We start from the raw sequence: 14,891 nt of genomic DNA, 5'->3' as shown, positions 1-14,891 counted from the left end.
TGCAGGTGAATTCCAACCAGTGCTAGCAAAGCCTAGCATTCAGTCGGAAAATCTGATAAATCTCCATGTAGGATAATGCATTTCATTACGTATTCACTACATTAATTCTAGATACATAAAAAAAAAAAAAGAGTAGAATTGAAAGTGACATTGGATTTTAGCTCTTTAGATGCAAAGGTCAGTTTTTGCAGAGTACGAATTTGCATGTACCACCTCCTTTGAAAACCAGATCAGTCCCAACAAGAGCACTTACAAAACTATGTAAAAAATAACAGACAATGAACTTTTTACTTTTACCCTAATGCATTTCATTATTTAGATGGTTTACGTCTGCCACTGGACAGGAAACTGGCCCGGATTCTAACAAATGTTTGTTCTACTGGGTTAAGGCAATGTTTCTGGACATCTATTATTTCACCTTTTCTTATTTGGGCAGACTCTCAAGGGAGTAAATAAACAAGCAGTCTCCACCTTTATGCCAAAAGTACTTGGAATCATTACAGACCTAAGGTTTACAAACATCTTTCAACTCAGTCTCGCTTATTTTAAGATATTCACCATGTTTTGCATGGCCTCCCTCTACTGATACAGCATGGGAAGAACATTCAAACATCTTTTATTAGTATCCTATTACCAAAAAAGCTAGTGACCTTTATAGGAAATTTTTAAATTCTCTGGAGCCTGAAGGATAGGATGATATCTCTGAAAAAGTATTGGCCAAAATAGTTTAATTAATAGAGTCTTTCTCTATGTGTCCTTTTGTCTCATGAGGGCTGGTGATCTTTAGGTTACAGTGTGTTATCCTCACTGTAGCTCCATTTGCTTCAAAATATTTCTAAATCTGTATTTTTGTAATTATCTCTAGATGGTACGATCTGTACATATGAGAATATTGTGAATGTGTAAATTCATGCATCACAAATATGTGACAGTTCAATAAAAAATAATTTAAACTTATGCTTGTAAATGTCATGATGAAAGTATCAATAAATGGTTTTTAATGTTTAATTCATAAGTATATGTTTTGATATTAATTTAGAAGAATATAAAGCAGATTTTGAAAAATAATCTCTTTCTATTAGATTATGCACATTTAAACAATAAGTGGCTCAGGCAAAATAAGTCATTTTAATGTCATCTGTGATGGATTTTCCTTGACAGCTACTGTAAATTACAATTATACTGCTTCTCTTTGCACATGAAAGTAAGCATTGCAATAAATTATCTTTTATTTCAATCCATCATGTCTGCTTTTCAGAAACAGAAAACCTCAAATAAAAGTTCAGGACTATTGTAAGAAAAATACAGTAATTTGTGATCCAGTTTGAAACAAAAAAAAAAAATGTACCACTCTTTTAGAAAACAGTTACTGGCTTTCAAAAATATTACTAATTATACTTAAACATTCCTCATCATTAGAGGGAATCCTTGGACTTGTGTATTCCTTCATTAAAAGACTACTTCTTAAAATGAAAATCTGGAAACATGAAGCTAAAATTTCATAACTTAGAATGTCAGGTGCCATTTAAGATCCTTTAATTAGAGATGTGACCATTTAGAGAGTAGTGCTGTTTATAGGATTCATGTAAAAATGTTAATAAAACTATTTCCGTGTGCATTTTTATTTTGTTAGAAGAGAATGTACTTAAATATTGTACTTCTCTGACCTCTTAGGGAATGTATTCCTAGTCATAAAAATGTAGTTGAAATATATTAAGAATTTTAATTTATCCAGACAATACTTCAGTTGAGGGAAACTGCCTCATGAAAGGGAATTAAACTGAAGAAAATGGTCACAAGATGAAATTCCTTAAGAGAGATTTTTCTTCCAACTACAAACTATAACTGAAACATGAACTGTAATAATACAGTATAATTTAAAAGTAAGTTCACAAACTGCTTTTATAGGTCTTCTTCTCTCCCCTCCTCCCTTTCCCCAAATATCCCATATGGAGGCCTTCAAATTACAGGTGTGCTCAGGCTCAGCAGAAGTGCCCTACTGTCTCAGAGGATTTTTAGTTGGAAAAAAATAAGAAAGTGACATGTCCAACAAGAAGACCCTTGTGCTCAGAAATGGGTCATGGCCCTATGATGGCTGGTGTTGGGGAGCACCTGTGGCATTTCCTGGACACCCCTGCCCACCCAGCTGTTTCCATGTTCCCCAACACATCAGTCAAGAGACACACACATGCTCTACACTCCCACGACTAGGGTGACCAGTCCTCTCACGCTGGAGTGGAATTTACTACTACAAGTGACTTGACTTGTCTCTATGAAGTTAGATTTAAACCCTAGAATTAGGTAAATAATCTTGTGCTTCCCATGTATTCCAAATAATGGGGGGGGGGGGGGGGGCTTTTAAATAGCAATTTGGAGCATTGATGAGATTTTTATCCTATTTAGTCCCTGTAGGTATGTGTTAAGAAGCTAACTACCAATCCGAAAGGAAAATACTCTGGAAAGCAGACAGAAGGGTATAGTTAGCCCCTGGGAATCAAACATCGAGATGGGTGCTCAACCAAGGAACCGAAGGAAATTGGTCCTGTTCTTTCCACATGGCTGGGAACCCCTCTGACCTTTGCATCCATGACATGTACATTCCATGATACTGCTATTGCCAGAAGTTCCAGCAGGATCCAGGCAGTAAATTGTTGTCGGAGGATGCACTCAGCTACCTTTAACCACCTAGTAATTGCACAGCTCCTTTTATGAAGAGGAATGAGAGGCATGACGGGGGGAAGGACCCCAAGTGTTTTTCAGAGTGGGCTTTCTTCCTGTCCTCTCATTGGAAATTAAAATGAAGATTGCCATTGTAGCACACATTTAAGATGTAGCTGTGATGCCTGCCAATCAGTTAGAGCCTTTTTTACGAAAAAACCTAGTGTTGTGTGTGTTTTTTAAGAAAAGAAAATAGGAGAACAGTTTATATTGAATGCTCTTAGAATCACTGAGATTTGTTGAAACTGAAGTAACATCAGTTACAGATTTAGGTAGAGCCTATTTTTGTAAAAAAAAAAAAAAAAATCTAAGTCATTACATCTTATTTAATAATATCTCTCCCACCCCCTATCCACTCTCCATCCCAGTTTCTATTCAGAAATTGTGTGGTACAAATAGAAAAACCTTGAGAAACTTGTTTAACCTCCTGTCCAAAGTGCAAAGACACACAAAAATAACCATAAAGTACAACTTGATAAAAAACATTGACGTATCGTTCCTGTCCTCAGCACATGCATCGCTCACTTATTTCTGTGTTATCAGTTACCAGGAAATTAAATCTGAATGAGAGTCTGCGCATCTGCTGTGTCTAGTGACATCCGATATTTTGCAGGTCTGGAGATGAAGGTTCAGAATGTTGAGAGAAAAGTATATCAACATGCGTGCTCATAAAGATTCTGGCTACATGCCTTTGAGTTCGTGGTAAACTAAATGGAGGGTCTTTTGGAAACTGCAGTTTGGGATCTCAGAACTTTGGTCTTGTTAACAATTTAAATAGCAGTCCTGTAAATCTCAATCCATGGTTATGGTTAGGGTTCAGGCACTGTGCTCTTCCTCCACATGAAAATATAAATTGTTAATGGTATATATGTCCTTGTCTTTCTGGCACTCCCAGAAATAAAACATATGCACCTAATTTCAAAAACAACTTCTTAACTTCATAGGTGAAGATGTTAGGGTTGGAGTATATGTGCCATATTTTACTTACATGGAAGAGATGGAACCCAAATGATATGCATGTAGAAATAACTAACGAAGCCTTAAGAATTAGGAATCATAATACTAGTTTTTCTTAAGCACCACAGTGATTAAAAAGCATCCTTTTTGATTCCTGTTAATGGTGTGGGTGTTGAGAGGAAATCCTAAGTAATCACAAAGTTTCAGAGTATTTGAAGAAGATGGACAAAGCAGATTTGACCTTCTGTGTGAGTGTGTTTGCAAAATGGGTAATGTTTTGAAATAGACCAGCATAAGGGAACTATAGAAGTAAGAAGCCCCATTTCTAGATTATAAATTTCTTTCTCTGTTTGGTTCTCAAATCAGTAGTAACTTGCCCAGTCTTTTTGTGAAGCCCCATACACACCAGGCATGTTAGGACCTGCATTGTACGCACCTGTATCTTGGCTGTATCGATCTCTGTGTGTGTGCATGCACACTCACTTGTCTAAAAGTGGTCTTGTTTGAATGCTGTATGAAGGTCAATGAAGCAAACTACTGTGTTAGATACATACCCTTTTTCTTCATTTATCCAAAGGGAGCTTTATAAGCAATGGCAAAAAACTTAATTTATTCCAGAATAATGAATACATAGTTATTATTTGGCTCTAAATATAACTTGATTGTTTTTCATAGAATATTTTAAAGTGACTTTGTTTTATCTATGTATGCATTAAAAATTATCTAATTTAATTAAATATTTTGTTTGGTCACTTTTAAAGCCACATAACTCATCAGAATGGTTTACAAGTCTGTCCACATTTTGTGGGACATGGGATAGGATCTTACTTTCATGGACATCCAGAGATTTGGCATCACGGTAAGAACGTTAATTTGGGAGCTGTTTGTTGAGTGGAATCGGGATAAGACAGTTTTGCTCCGGTAGCTCTAACTTTGAATCCACATGATTATCCTTTTGTGTGTGTGGATTCAGAATTAGAATTCAAAGGGTACTTAATCATAACCAGCACATTACTATGTTACTGGATTAGAGCCCAGTAGTTTCAATCCCAAAATAAGCTTTATTTTGCTTTTTGTCTTCTCTTGAAGAGTGATGGCTGGAAGGCACAAGGAATTCTTGTCTAGGAAAAGTTACTGAAAACAAAACGCCACTGCATAGTGTCCCAGCAGCATGCACATATGACTGTTTTCTGTTTTCCTTTTTCTACCCCCCTCTCTAACTGCTGACTGTTGTGGTTAAACTTTATTACATCCTACACAGCGATGACAGCTGATGTATTTAGCAGCATGTACTCTTTAGTGATTTCTAGATTATACCCACCCTGTGTTCCTTCCCCAGAATCTCCTGCTTTTCATGGCCTGGGTTTGCACCCTACAGTGGGAAAGCAGGGGTGGGCCACAAGGTGGTGGTGGGGGGGAGATTGGGGTTAGGGTAGGAGGCAGTTCTTTAAAGCGCCCCAGAGACCAAAGGACCCTAGGCAGGTGTGCACCCCTCTTGGGTGCTTGGGGTGGAACAGTCTGGAACTACTGCCTGGAACCCATCTCCTCAAAGACCCCTAGAAACACAACAGGCCAGAACTCCCTTTGGGCCAAAGAGCCCCACCTGAGGTCCAGGAGGGAGTGCAGAAAGGGCCTCTTAGACATGTGCCTCACTCAGAGCCAACACTTAGAGTTATTTGAAGTCACCCCTGACCTTGCCACCTACTGCAACCCACACCCCACGTGTCTGCCTTCCCTTGCATCTGTTCCCCAAGATGTCTTTCTCTTTGGGGTCGGGTGGATCCCAAGGCCCAGGACCCAGCAAAGCCAGGAGACCACATAGCAAGTGGCCAGGGCAGAAGGGAGTGGGGAGTCCTGACAAGTGTCTGATACACCCAGGCCACCCCTGCTAGGCCTTGACCCCAAATGCAGAAAGTGCAAAGGCTGAGGCCAGGAGCCCTGTGTTTAACCCCTGGTTGTTAGCCAGCACCCAGGATTCTAGAAACCTCCACCCTCTCTTCTATCCCAAAAGAAAAAAATTAAGTTACCAAGTTTTTTGAGCAGCCCGACCCCTCTAATTCTGTTTCTATCCTCTCCATTTCCCTTTCCCACTGCCCCTACCCCATGTTTTATTTTTTGCAGCAAATGACAGCGATCTACTCATGGAGGAGGGAATGGCCTTCACCATAGGTCAGTGCGGGAGATCCTCTTCAGAGAGGCCCCCCCCCCCCCAGTAGGAGCAGCATCCCCAGCCTAGGCCAGGCAGTCCCATGAAGAACTAATAAAGCCAATCAGCATAATGAAATAATTCAGATGCATAGTAAATCTGATTAAATAATATCCTCGAGCTCATCTTCCTAAATCAGATACTTACCGACACATTTAGGAGAGCAGCCCTCCAACAACCTCTAATTCTGTTACCAACATAATGTGGTGTTTGGGTTTTTGGTGTGTGTGTGTGTGTGTGTGTGTGTGTGTGTGCGCTCATTAACACCCAGTAATGAGGCAATCATGTCCCTTGCTCCCTGTTAGCAAGTGGCATGTACGCCCTGGCGGCCCATTCCTGGCTGATCATGTGATTGGTGTCCCCACCAAATTCCAGTCACCTAAGACTAGGAAGGCATCATGTTTCTGACTGTGGGACTTAATGGAGAAGCAATTAGAGTGAAATAAGAAAATTGTTATTTGCTGATTAATGAACATTTTGAGCATGTTTTAAAAATTCAAATATTTTTTAAAACTCACTGGTATTTATGAGAGGGACTGGTGTTTGGGTGGTTATTATCCACGGGGTCCTAATTAAGGCTTGATTAAAATGCCCTTTTTCCTCTAAAAAATTACGAACTAGGCAACTTCATACATTTTGAATGCAGTAACGTTTCCTCTTCCTACTGTTTAGTTTGTAGTATACTATGTAAGCAACATCAATTATCAGCCCTGCGATATGGCAACATGAACCGGTGGGGGAAGTACTTGGCAGGAGGGGGGGGAGGGAGAGAACCTCCTTGCTCTCTTTTTTGATCATCAGTGGAAACAGTGTTTGGCAAGAATCTGATTAGATCACTGCTGTAACTATTTTCCCTCTTACAGAGCCAATCATAACCGAGGGATCCCCTGAATTTAAGGTCCTGGAGGATGCGTGGACGGTGGTCTCCCTGGACAATCAAAGGTGTTTGCTTTCTGCCCCGCTGCTTTTAAATAGTTGGGGAAGGGCAGGGTCGTCCGGCGGCGCGGGCCAGCTGCGCTCTCCGCTCGGCTGGCGCTGGGCGCGTCCTGACCGCAGCCTCGCGTGTTTCAGGTCCGCCCAGTTCGAGCACACGGTTGTCATCACGTCGGGGGGCGCTCAGATCCTGACCAAACTGCCCCACGAGGCCTGAGGAGCCGCCCCAAGGTCGCAGAGGCTGGGCGCCTTTTCTCCGAAGTTGCTGAAACTCAAGTTGTCCTAAATTGTTGGAGAACTTTTAGAAGAAACGAGCGGGAGGCTGGTCGCGCCCTGGGACCTGGCGGCGCCCGGGAAGCCCGGCGCGCGGGGGGCAGGTGGGAGGCAGCGCGCCCCGCGCGCCGCGCGGCTGCGGAGAGACGACCCTGGCGCCGGCTCTGCTCCTGGCTCGGGAAACGTTTCTGGAGGGGGAATGTTTGGAAGACAAGGGATTCCTAGAGGTGCATGGTTTTCTCTTTCCCTCGCCTTGACTTTGCCCAAGTAAAACGCTTTCACCTCTTAAACCCATTGTGTCTGAACTCCTTGTCTCTGACAGTTACTAGCGGGAGAAGAGGGTAGTTGGTTAATTTTTGAGTTTCTGAACTTTTCACATACCCGCGCATAGAGAAAAACCGGAGTCTAGCTGTTAGCTGCAATTTTTTTTTAAGTCTTCCCCGCCCCTCGGGTCTGGATCCTACGTTGTCTGGCCCGAGGACTCGCTGAGGCCAGCTGCTCCCCAGCCCTTCCGGTTCTTTCCCCTTCATAGCGGCTTTGGCATGAAAAGATCAGCCCGAATGGAGGGGCTGGTCACAAACACTTCTTTGCCTGTGGACCCTGGGGCCTAGCCCGTCTGCAGGGCTTTACCAAACTAAAAACATGACTTTCTGGTCCCCTGTGGCTCTCCATCCCAGCCCCCATCCAGCCCCGCAGTGCCATCCCAGAGGTTACTTTTGCAAGACACCCCTCCCCCCCACACACACGACCATTTGTTGCACTAGGAATTGAAGCATGAACCCCAGGCTGGTGTGGCCCCTAAACTGACCTCTCCCCATAATGGCCCTTATCAGACCTCGCTCTGGCACTGGAGACCCAGAGGGTTCCAGCAAGAAGAGATATGAGAATTTTTTAGGGCAAGGATATGGTCAGCAGGATTGGAGCTGGTGAGTTTCACTCCAGTTCAGCCCGTCCACAGCTCCACCTGCTTCAGGAGCCCGAAACCCAGGGATCCACATTCCTGTCCCAAGACCCACTCCTGCCTCGAATACCTTCCCTTTCCTTGTGCTAGCTCCCCAGGACCTGTTTACACCTGGGTCAGGGGTGGAGAGGGGCCCCCCCCCATGGAAACTAGTGGCCCTCTGGTCATGGTTTTAGGAACAAGCCCAGTTAGGGTGTCCTCACAGTTAGTGGTTGTGCTAACTCTTGTTTCTACTGAAGCGGGTTTTGTAAAGTTGCCATCGACTAGATATAGCTTGGGCTGGAGAGCACCAAGGAAATGCAGGGCTCCTGAAGTTGTCATGACAGGTGGCATCTGTGATTGGGTCCCAATAGCTAGCTCCTCTCTGTGACACTCACAGTGGTGGGGTGGTGGGGACAGAGGTAGGAGACTGAGGCCAGTGAGCATGCTGGGAAAGCGTTCAGTCCAATCTTTTCCCTGCACTCAGGATTCTCCTGGGCATCCTCCAGCCCCTCTGGCTCTCTTTCTTGGTGTCCAGGAATGGAGAATTTAAGACAGAAATGATTCTGATTCTAGTGGATCTCAGAGGTGGAAAAGACAAAGAAGGGGTTGAAGATTTACAAAAATGGTCATAGAAAAACTTTTGGGATCCTGAGAGTTAGCCAAGCAAAGGCCTAGAGACTGAGACTGCTGCCCCTGAAAAATCTGGAGTCTCTAGAGGGGAGCAAGGCCCATACGTCCTTGGGAGAGGCTTGCCTCAGGCTGACTTCACTTCTCTCCCAGAGCAGTGGGACTGCAACGTCACCCATTTCTTATCTATCGATCAGGTCCCCAAGAATAATTTCATTCGGGCCCGGGATTTTCCCAGGCACTGGGATAACACACTGCTTGTGCAGCACTTATTCCAAGGTGGATGTATTTATGGGACAGGTTTATAATACCATTTATTAAAGTAAGTAACCTAAAGTTAAACATTGTACATATATGTATGTGTGTATATACCAGCACCAGGCAGTACTCTGCGGCCCCATAGGAAACAAACTTCATTTAGAATGAACTCAGTTTAACATGCTTTGAAGGCTGAAGTTAGGAAGCAGATTTTAAAATACCTTGTCCACTCTCAACCCCTCACCCTCGCCAGCTCAGCTGGCTCCACACTTCACGGAGGGTGGCCCCCGAATTCCAGCTCAGGAGTGGCTACAGCTAACACCACCAGGCGCCAGTCCTGCGGTGTCTCCAAAAGGTTCTACTAGCAACCCAGGACTTTCGAGATAAATGGGAGAGTTGTATTTTCTCTCAGAGTTGGGACAGGCAGAGATCTAAGCAAACCGGCGTTTCAGAACAGGTGTCGCCTTAGCGGTGTGGGGTGGAAGGGCCCACAGGGTAGAGATAAGATCTCAGGTTGAGAAGCTAACCAAGACCCTCGGCTCCGGGCCCCAGGGCCCGGCTCAGCTACTCCTCCCTGTCACTGCTTCTCTGGGCACATGAAATAATTCCCAATTGTAGACACTCGCTCACCCACAATAATTTATTTCTAAAATAAGCAAGTCTCTGAAACCGTTTCCGGAGGGGGCGCATGGGGATCTTTTGTTCCCCGGAGCCAGCCCTGTCCACTGCGCTGCGAATGGCTTGGGCTCTCGCTCCAGATGTGGACGAACAGAGAGCCCTGAGACCGTCGCGATCTGTGGCAGCCTCTTTCCCTTTCCCCGCACCCTGCCGTTATCTGGAATACACTGGCCCTGGGTGGCCCAGCTGTCGGGTTTCCTCAGGCGTTGCCCTGAGCACCTGGAGCGGCCAGCCCGCTTCCCTCGGTCCCAACCCCAACCCCGCGCCAGCCACCGCGATCACTTACGTGGTCAGGGCCCACGAGGCGCGCGGGAGACCAGGGGTCCGGGCGGCAAACGCGCTGCTGTGCTGGGGGCACCGCACCGGGCTCCACACCCTGCCCTACACCCAAAAACAGGCGCTAGGAAGGAGCCACTGAAACCACAAGTGCAGCACGGAAATCGAGAGGAGTCCAGCAGCTCCGGGAGTTGTCTGGCAGCAGAGTCATGAGCTGGTTGTTGCTACAAAGTATCGCGGAGAGGTTGGGTGATTAAGAAAAAAAATCTTTTTAAACGTTGGCAAAGCCGTTATTGGTTTGGAGGATCGGTTGTGGGGTGGGTGTTGGGTGTTGTTGGGTTTTTTTTGGTGTTTTTTTTTTCTGCTTTTGTTTTTCTTTTTGCTCCAACCACACTGCCTGAAATATTTCTACCCCCAACATCATGCCCTTAAACCAAAGGAGAGGAATTCCGCGGGCAGCAGCTGCTGCTACTGAAGTCAAAAAAGAGAAAAGCCCCTTCCACTAATATCTGAAACGACAGCACCGATGTAATTTGTTTTGAATGTTCATTTTTATTGGTGTTCCTTCTGCCAAAACGTACTTGATTACAGAGGTTTGTCCTGTGATCATTGCGCACTCCAGACAGGGGAAGGTGCATCGGCGAAGGTTCAGCTCAGGCCAGATCAAATCCCGGGCTGTTTAACGCTGAAAGGCTGCATGTTGCTATTAGTGTTAAATATATGGCTAATTATGCGTATGAAAATTAAACATCAGTGTTATGCTAATGGGGCGCCTTCAGCTGCGGATCCGAGCACTTGAGACTAGCATTTAATCAAATGAATCAGTAACTAATACATCTGCACGTGTGAACTTTCACAAGATCATTTCCCCGTTCCCGCCACACTGCTAAATTATGAAAGAAATAATTATCAACACTTTCTAATTACCTAACAAAGTAATTTGGGATTCACCGTGAGGCTGGAGAGATGGGGACCCAACAGCCCCTCGAAGGCAGCGTGGTTCGCACTGCGCCTAGAGAGGGGTGGCTGTGTGGGGGGAGGGGGGCTTTTGTGCACTTTTCTGTACCTAGCGCCCCAGAAAATAGAAGGTGCTTTGGCAGCTTTTGCCTCCACCAGCCCTGGCCCCAGTTCCAGTGGCGCCCGCTTTGACCCCTGAAGATGAGGAGGCCCCTGGGCGACAATGAGAGACATGTCCACACACAGATATGTGAGTCTACTATTCGCTGGTTTGCCGCGGGCTTCAGTGTCCCCCGGATTCCTAAACCCCCAGTACTCTCGCCAGACCCCAGGAGAACGGAAAATGACCACCTGACTTGCGCGGCTCAAGAACTGAGCCAGCCAGTGCCGGGGCTCCACTGGGCGCCGCGCCCTAGGGGCGAGTGAGCCCTGGGCGCTCCGCTCAAAAGGAGTGGGGAGGGGAGGGGTGGGGAAGGGAGGTTGGGAGGGGAAGTGGGGTGGGAGGGGGTGGGGGGCGGTGCGGCCGCCTTTCCTGGGAGGAGAAGCGCGGGTTCCTGGCTCTCCGCGCGCACTGCTGTAATCAGACCGGTGCAGCCTTGAGCTAGAGCGGCCAGCTGGGCCTGGAGCAATGCGAGCCGGCCTCGGGGAGCGGCGGTGGCGGCGCGGCGGCCGAGTGAGTGAGTTCGCCCCGAGGGCCCCAAATCTCGCCCCAGGGATGTGGCAGAGCGGACCCAGGCTCGGGCGGGGCCTCCCGGAGCGAGCTGCGCTCGGCACCAGAAGCTGAGGAGGATAGTGCTCTGTAGGCCGCCTTCAGCGCCCCCCAGTGCGGGACTTCACGCTCGGGAGGCCGCTGCCAGGCTCCAGAGCTGCCCCAGCTCAGCCCCAGACCTGGTGGCCGCGGCTAGGAGGAGGTGTGCCCGGGGCCCCGACGTTGGGGGTGGGAGGGGGATGGGGAGAGTAGGGGTAGGGGAGGGCGGCCGCCGAGTCGCAGGCTGTTTTCTGGGAAGTGAGGTGCACCGGGAGGCGGGAGGCCGAGGAGCCGCGGGCCGCGGTAGTCCTGGAGAGGGCGCCGCAGCCCGTCGCGCGCCCCACACCGCGCGCTCTGTTGCAGAGGAGCCAGCCCTGGCTGGGAAGTGTGGACGCGTCTCTCCGGAGGCCCGGCCGCCTCGAGCGCGCTAGTCCAGCGGAGCCGGAGCACCTCGGACCAATCCCCGGTGATTATGCAAGACAGCGGACCAATCAGCTCCGCCAGCTCATGAATATTTATGACCTTGGCTGAGTCAAAGCTTTGAAGCGAGTTTGGGGAGCTCAGCAGCATCATGCTTAGACTTTTCAAAGAGACAAACTCCATTTTCTTATGAATGGAAAGTGAAAACCCCTGTTCCGCTTAAATTGGGTTCCTTCCTGTCCTGAGAAACACAGAGACCCCCAAAAGGAAAGCAGAGGAGAGAGAGAGACCCACACTCAGACCCCGCGAGAAGAGATGACCATGACCACCATGCCAGAAAGTCTCAACAGCCCCGTGTCGGGCAAGGCGGTGTTCATGGAGTTTGGGCCGCCCAACCAGCAAATGTCTCCTTCTCCCATGTCCCACGGGCACTACTCCATGCACTGTTTACACTCGGCGGGCCATTCGCAGCCCGACGGCGCCTACAGCTCGGCCTCGTCTTTCTCCCGACCGCTGGGCTACCCCTACGTCAACTCGGTCAGCAGCCACGCGTCCAGCCCCTACATCAGTTCCGTGCAGTCCTACCCAGGCAGCGCCAGCCTCGCCCAGAGCCGCCTGGACGATCCAGGTACGTGCGCCTGCCCGGGAGAGGGAGACGGAGAGGTACGAAGGGAGAGAGGGAGGGGAGATGGGAGGGGAGAGGAGGGGAGGGAGGGAGGGAGGGAGGGAGAGAGAGAGAGAGAGAGAGAGAGAGAGAGAGAGAGAGGTGGGTGGGGGTGGGGAGGGCGCCGGAGCAGTGGAGGTTTCGGGTATCAATCTATGGATCCATGTCATAGCAAAGAAAAAATTTTTAAAAATCCACCCAGCTAACAACTACCCAGCAAAGGATAAATAAATCCGAGAGCGTCTCCTGGCACTAGCTGGGCTTCTGGGTGGCTCCGTGCACCGAGCACACAATGCCCCGCTGGAAAACAGAAACCCACATGTGCACGTATTAGTCTCGGTAATTATTTATTGCGTAGCGCTATAAACAATGTATGCAATTAAGGGTAATTAAACCTCAACTACTGCCTGCAAAAACAGCAAACTTTCCCTGCAAAGGCAGGAGCCGCGCGCCTGGGAACTGCCCCAGTCTGCCTGCAGCGGCCCGGGTCCGGCCCTCGGATTTTACGCGACCTTTTCCTGGTTTCTGGAGCTTCTTGAGCTTTCCCTCTCCCGGTCCTGCTTCCGTCACCGCACTCCTTAGCCACTCGCCCCCCCCCCCAAGCTCCCCAAACTGAAGGCTGTCCCTCGCATTAACAACGGCCCCCGCTTCTGCTGTGCCTCCAGGGGCTGACTCCGAGAAGAGCACGGTTGTGGAAGGCGGTGAAGTGCGCTTCAACGGCAAGGGGAAGAAGATCCGCAAGCCAAGGACGATTTACTCCAGTTTGCAGTTGCAGGCTTTGAACCGGAGGTTCCAGCAAACTCAGTACCTAGCTCTGCCCGAGAGGGCGGAGCTCGCGGCCTCCTTGGGACTCACGCAAACGCAGGTACCTCGCTGCTGCCCCACCGCCGAGCAGGCTTCCTGCGACCCGCCTGCGCCTGGAGCTTTAATTTTTGCTCTTTGGCCCTCGGGGTCGGTGCGAGTGTGTGCGTGTGTGTGCGCGCGCGCGCGCGTGTCCCCGCCACCGCAGGCTCTCCCAGCGTCTCTCCTTCCTCCCTCTTTCTGTCTGTCCTGGCTCTCCCCGCACTCCGTACTCCGGCCCTCTAACCCTGGACAATCTGATTAGGGCGCAGGGAGGATTTCCCCAGACGTTTTCTGTGGGGATTCTGAAGGCACACGTGCCCGAACCTCTGGAACAATAGACGCGGGCCTTAATCCCTTCTTCGCCTTTTAAAGTGTGTAGCTAATCCCTCCGGGCCTGGGCCCGAGCCTGCGTCTCCCCCCTCCTCCTCTTTCCCCCCCGCGGGGGGAGGGGGGAGCCTTTCCTTTGCCCTCTCTCACCTCCCAGGTCCCAGACCCTGGAGGAGAAAGGGCCCTTCCTTCCCGGATTTCTGTCAGACTTCGGGGAGCCCATGGGCATTTTGACGACGAAAGGCGCGGGTTTCCAACGTTGAGGCCGGGATTTGGAGCAGAGCTGGGGAGACAAACACCCTAAGGAAAAGTTGACTTGAGTCCAAATGAAAAGTTTAACAAAACCTTGTGGCCTCCTTGGTCAGTCCCCAACTCACTCAAGGCCAGAAAGGTTAGCAAAGAGAAGGCGGGTAGAATTGCAAATAAATTTCCTCCACTCCTTTCCTCTACTCGATTCTTTTATTGATGTTCACATTGGAATTAAGGGCCTATGTTGTGTAGGCGCTGCGTCTTCCCCAGACAACTGCCAGCCAGGGCTGGGCTCAGTCCCTGGCAGGAGACGGCCTAGATCCGCGCACCCGTGCCCGCCACGCCCCCTGGCTCTCAGAGCTGCCCCCGCCGGCCCTCCTAGGCGGCGGCGGCCGTAGTGCCCGGCTCCCCCGGCTGGGAGCCGTCCCTTCGCCCAGGCCAGTAAAGGGCATCCTCTCTCGCCGTCCCACTGCCCGCGACCCCATAGGCACAATGGACCTAGCCCAGTCACGTTGCTGTCCGCTCTTGCAGGTCAAGATCTGGTTCCAGAACAAGCGCTCCAAGTTCAAGAAGCTGATGAAGCAGGGCGGGGCCGCCCTGGAGGGCAGCGCGCTGGCCAACGGCAGGGCGCTGTCTGCCGGCTCCCCGCCGGTGCCGCCCGGCTGGAACCCCAACTCCTCATCGGGGAAGGGCTCGGGCGGCAGCGCGGGCTCCTACATCCCCAGCTACACGTCGTGGTACCCCTCGGCGCACCAAGAAGCTATGCAGCAACCCCAACTTATGTGAGGCTGCCCAGCCGTTCCCGCCCACCTCC

The 14,891-nt window shown here is 49.3% G+C and overlaps 2 protein-coding genes across 2 annotated transcripts in view; both read left to right on the top strand.

Annotated features, from left to right (window-relative positions):
• Positions 1-7,164, top strand: part of METAP1D (methionyl aminopeptidase type 1D, mitochondrial) — a 48,408-nt gene extending 41,244 nt beyond the window's left edge. The window contains exons 7-10 of the mRNA XM_016204754.2: positions 4,437-4,534; positions 5,797-5,844; positions 6,745-6,823; positions 6,953-7,164. Of these exons, the coding sequence (XP_016060240.2) occupies positions 4,437-4,534; positions 5,797-5,844; positions 6,745-6,823; positions 6,953-7,031 (304 nt within the window). The 3' untranslated portion in view covers positions 7,032-7,164. The remainder of the gene's footprint in view (positions 1-4,436; positions 4,535-5,796; positions 5,845-6,744; positions 6,824-6,952) is intronic.
• A 5,145-nt stretch (positions 7,165-12,309) lies between these two features.
• DLX1 (distal-less homeobox 1) lies at positions 12,310-14,891 on the top strand. Its single transcript, XM_016195754.2, has 3 exons — positions 12,310-12,622; positions 13,324-13,523; positions 14,609-14,891. Exons 1-3 carry the CDS (start codon positions 12,310-12,312, stop codon positions 14,861-14,863), a joined length of 768 nt encoding a protein of 255 aa, XP_016051240.1. The 3' UTR covers positions 14,864-14,891.

This window comes from Miniopterus natalensis, chromosome 8, assembly GCF_054644295.1.
Source record: "Miniopterus natalensis isolate mMinNat1 chromosome 8, mMinNat1.hap1, whole genome shotgun sequence".
NCBI lineage: Eukaryota > Metazoa > Chordata > Mammalia > Chiroptera > Miniopteridae > Miniopterus > Miniopterus natalensis.
Note: the sequence above shows the minus strand (reverse complement) of the source record. Positions and strands in the feature narration are given on the sequence as shown.